The following is a 1,667-nucleotide window of genomic DNA, read 5'->3' as shown; positions in this document are numbered from 1 at the left end:
GTCCTCCTCCTCATCTGGTGCATCCGTCTCTGCGTCGTCTCGCTCCAGGTTGATGAACGGCATTGATGGCAAGAAGGACGCGCTTCGTCAGGCAGGCGGGGTGGGCAGGGGAAGGATTGAGGAAGGAGGGTGTGGTGGAGGGAAGGGAGGGAAGAGTCACTGTAAGTGGTTGAGATAACGCCGATTCTACCTCTTTTCCAGCGAAAGAGCACGTCATGAATCGGGCCAAGAAAGGACTGGCGGGATGGGGAGGTGCGATGGATGTGGGGGAGGCGCCTATCGACATGGACACGTCCGACCCCGAAGAGGGGGCATGAGACAAGCGCCGACAAGACAGCATAAGACACACTTTCGGGCACGGTCAGGCACATGGGCCATCTACGCAAGTCAGGGAATGTGCATGCACGTACCTCGAGCCCTGATCCTCCTCCCCTGCTGCCGGTTCCTCCTCTTCCTCCCGGCCAATCACTTGGTCCTCCTGTTCATCCCAGCCAAAGCCATCCTCTTCCTCAGGCCATATCAAATGCAGATCCGAATCAATGTCAGGCGTTGGCATTCCAGTTGTCGCGCCAGCTGGGCCCTGAACCTGGCCGAGACCATGAGGTACATTCCCTGAACTCGGGAGCTCTGAAGCGGCCATCCTGCAAGGCGGTTCTGTACTTCGATGACCAGCTTGTATGAATCACGCTTAAGACCTCTCCTACGCAGTCCACGTTCTCGATCTCGAAAAGATTGCCTTTGCTCCGGGATCGAATTTCTGCGGGAAGGAATTTCAAACAACCATTCCCAAAGAGGAACCAAAGCGCCTTCAGGTTAAATCTTCAGAGATGAACAAATCTGTAGTGTGCGCAAAGACAACATAAAAATGGTCGTAAATACCATGACTTTCGATCGTCCACTTCCCATTCCTGGCCAGGACCGATCATCCCAATGTTCGACGGCCCTCAGGCAGTTTTGGGAGGAACACGCGAGACCGGATGTGGTAGAAAGGCGATTATTTGGTCACCAACCACGGTGGTGGTGGCAACCTTTGAAGTAGGGCGAGGCCGTAGGGCGAGCGAGGACCTCCCGGTCTCGTGGACTTTACGGCGCGCACATGGCCACTTGGGGCAAAACGAGGACACTCAATGTCGTGAAAGAAGGCTTTGTGATATCGGAGGGGGGCGTGCGGTCATGGCGGCTTCATAAAGGTTGTGGAAGTGGGATTAATCGGGTTGTGCGGAGAGGTTGCGGGTTAGTATCATATCCCGGCCGATTGATTCTCTAGCTTCACCTTACCTTTTTTATGTGACCCCGGGGACAAAGGCCGATGTTCTTCACGAGAAGGGTACACAAAGGTGTTCTGGTACACTCTGCTTCGTCGGACGCGCTCACAGCCTTCCCACTCGTTTTCTCCTTTTCCCCTGCACGACAGCGTGGCATCATGAAGCTGTTGCTTGGCATTTGTGTCATAGGGGCTGCCCTGACGCAGGGCTTTTTAACCCCAACGCCGATGCACCAAGCATTCCAAGACACACGTACTCAACACCGTCGATTTGCATCCAGGACACTTAAAGCTGTGGTAGACCCTGGCCACGTGGCGGAGGTGGTGCACACCCACCTCCCCTCATCGTCGGTCTGGCTTTTGCAGACACTTCAAGGGGTAGCGGATGCTGCCGCAGCCACAG

At 55.4% G+C, this 1,667-nt stretch overlaps 1 protein-coding gene across 1 annotated transcript; it reads right to left on the bottom strand.

Annotated features, from left to right (window-relative positions):
• Window positions 1–10: 10 nt before the first annotated feature.
• NGA_0606820 (uncharacterized protein) lies at window positions 11–850 on the bottom strand (the record flags this gene model as incomplete). Its single annotated transcript, XM_005854879.1, has 2 exons — window positions 411–850; window positions 11–14 (listed from the first exon to the last, which is right to left on the bottom strand). Exons 1-2 carry the CDS (start codon window positions 638–640, stop codon window positions 11–13), a joined length of 234 nt encoding a protein of 77 aa, XP_005854941.1. The 5' UTR covers window positions 641–850.
• Between the last annotated feature and the right edge of the window lie 817 nt (window positions 851–1,667).

The sequence above is a fragment of the Nannochloropsis gaditana genome, assembly GCF_000240725.1.
Source record: "Nannochloropsis gaditana CCMP526 unplaced genomic scaffold scaffold360, whole genome shotgun sequence".
NCBI lineage: Eukaryota > Eustigmatophyceae > Eustigmatales > Monodopsidaceae > Microchloropsis > Microchloropsis gaditana.
The sequence above is the reverse complement of the archived record's forward strand: the minus strand, read 5'-3'. Positions and strand labels throughout refer to the sequence as shown.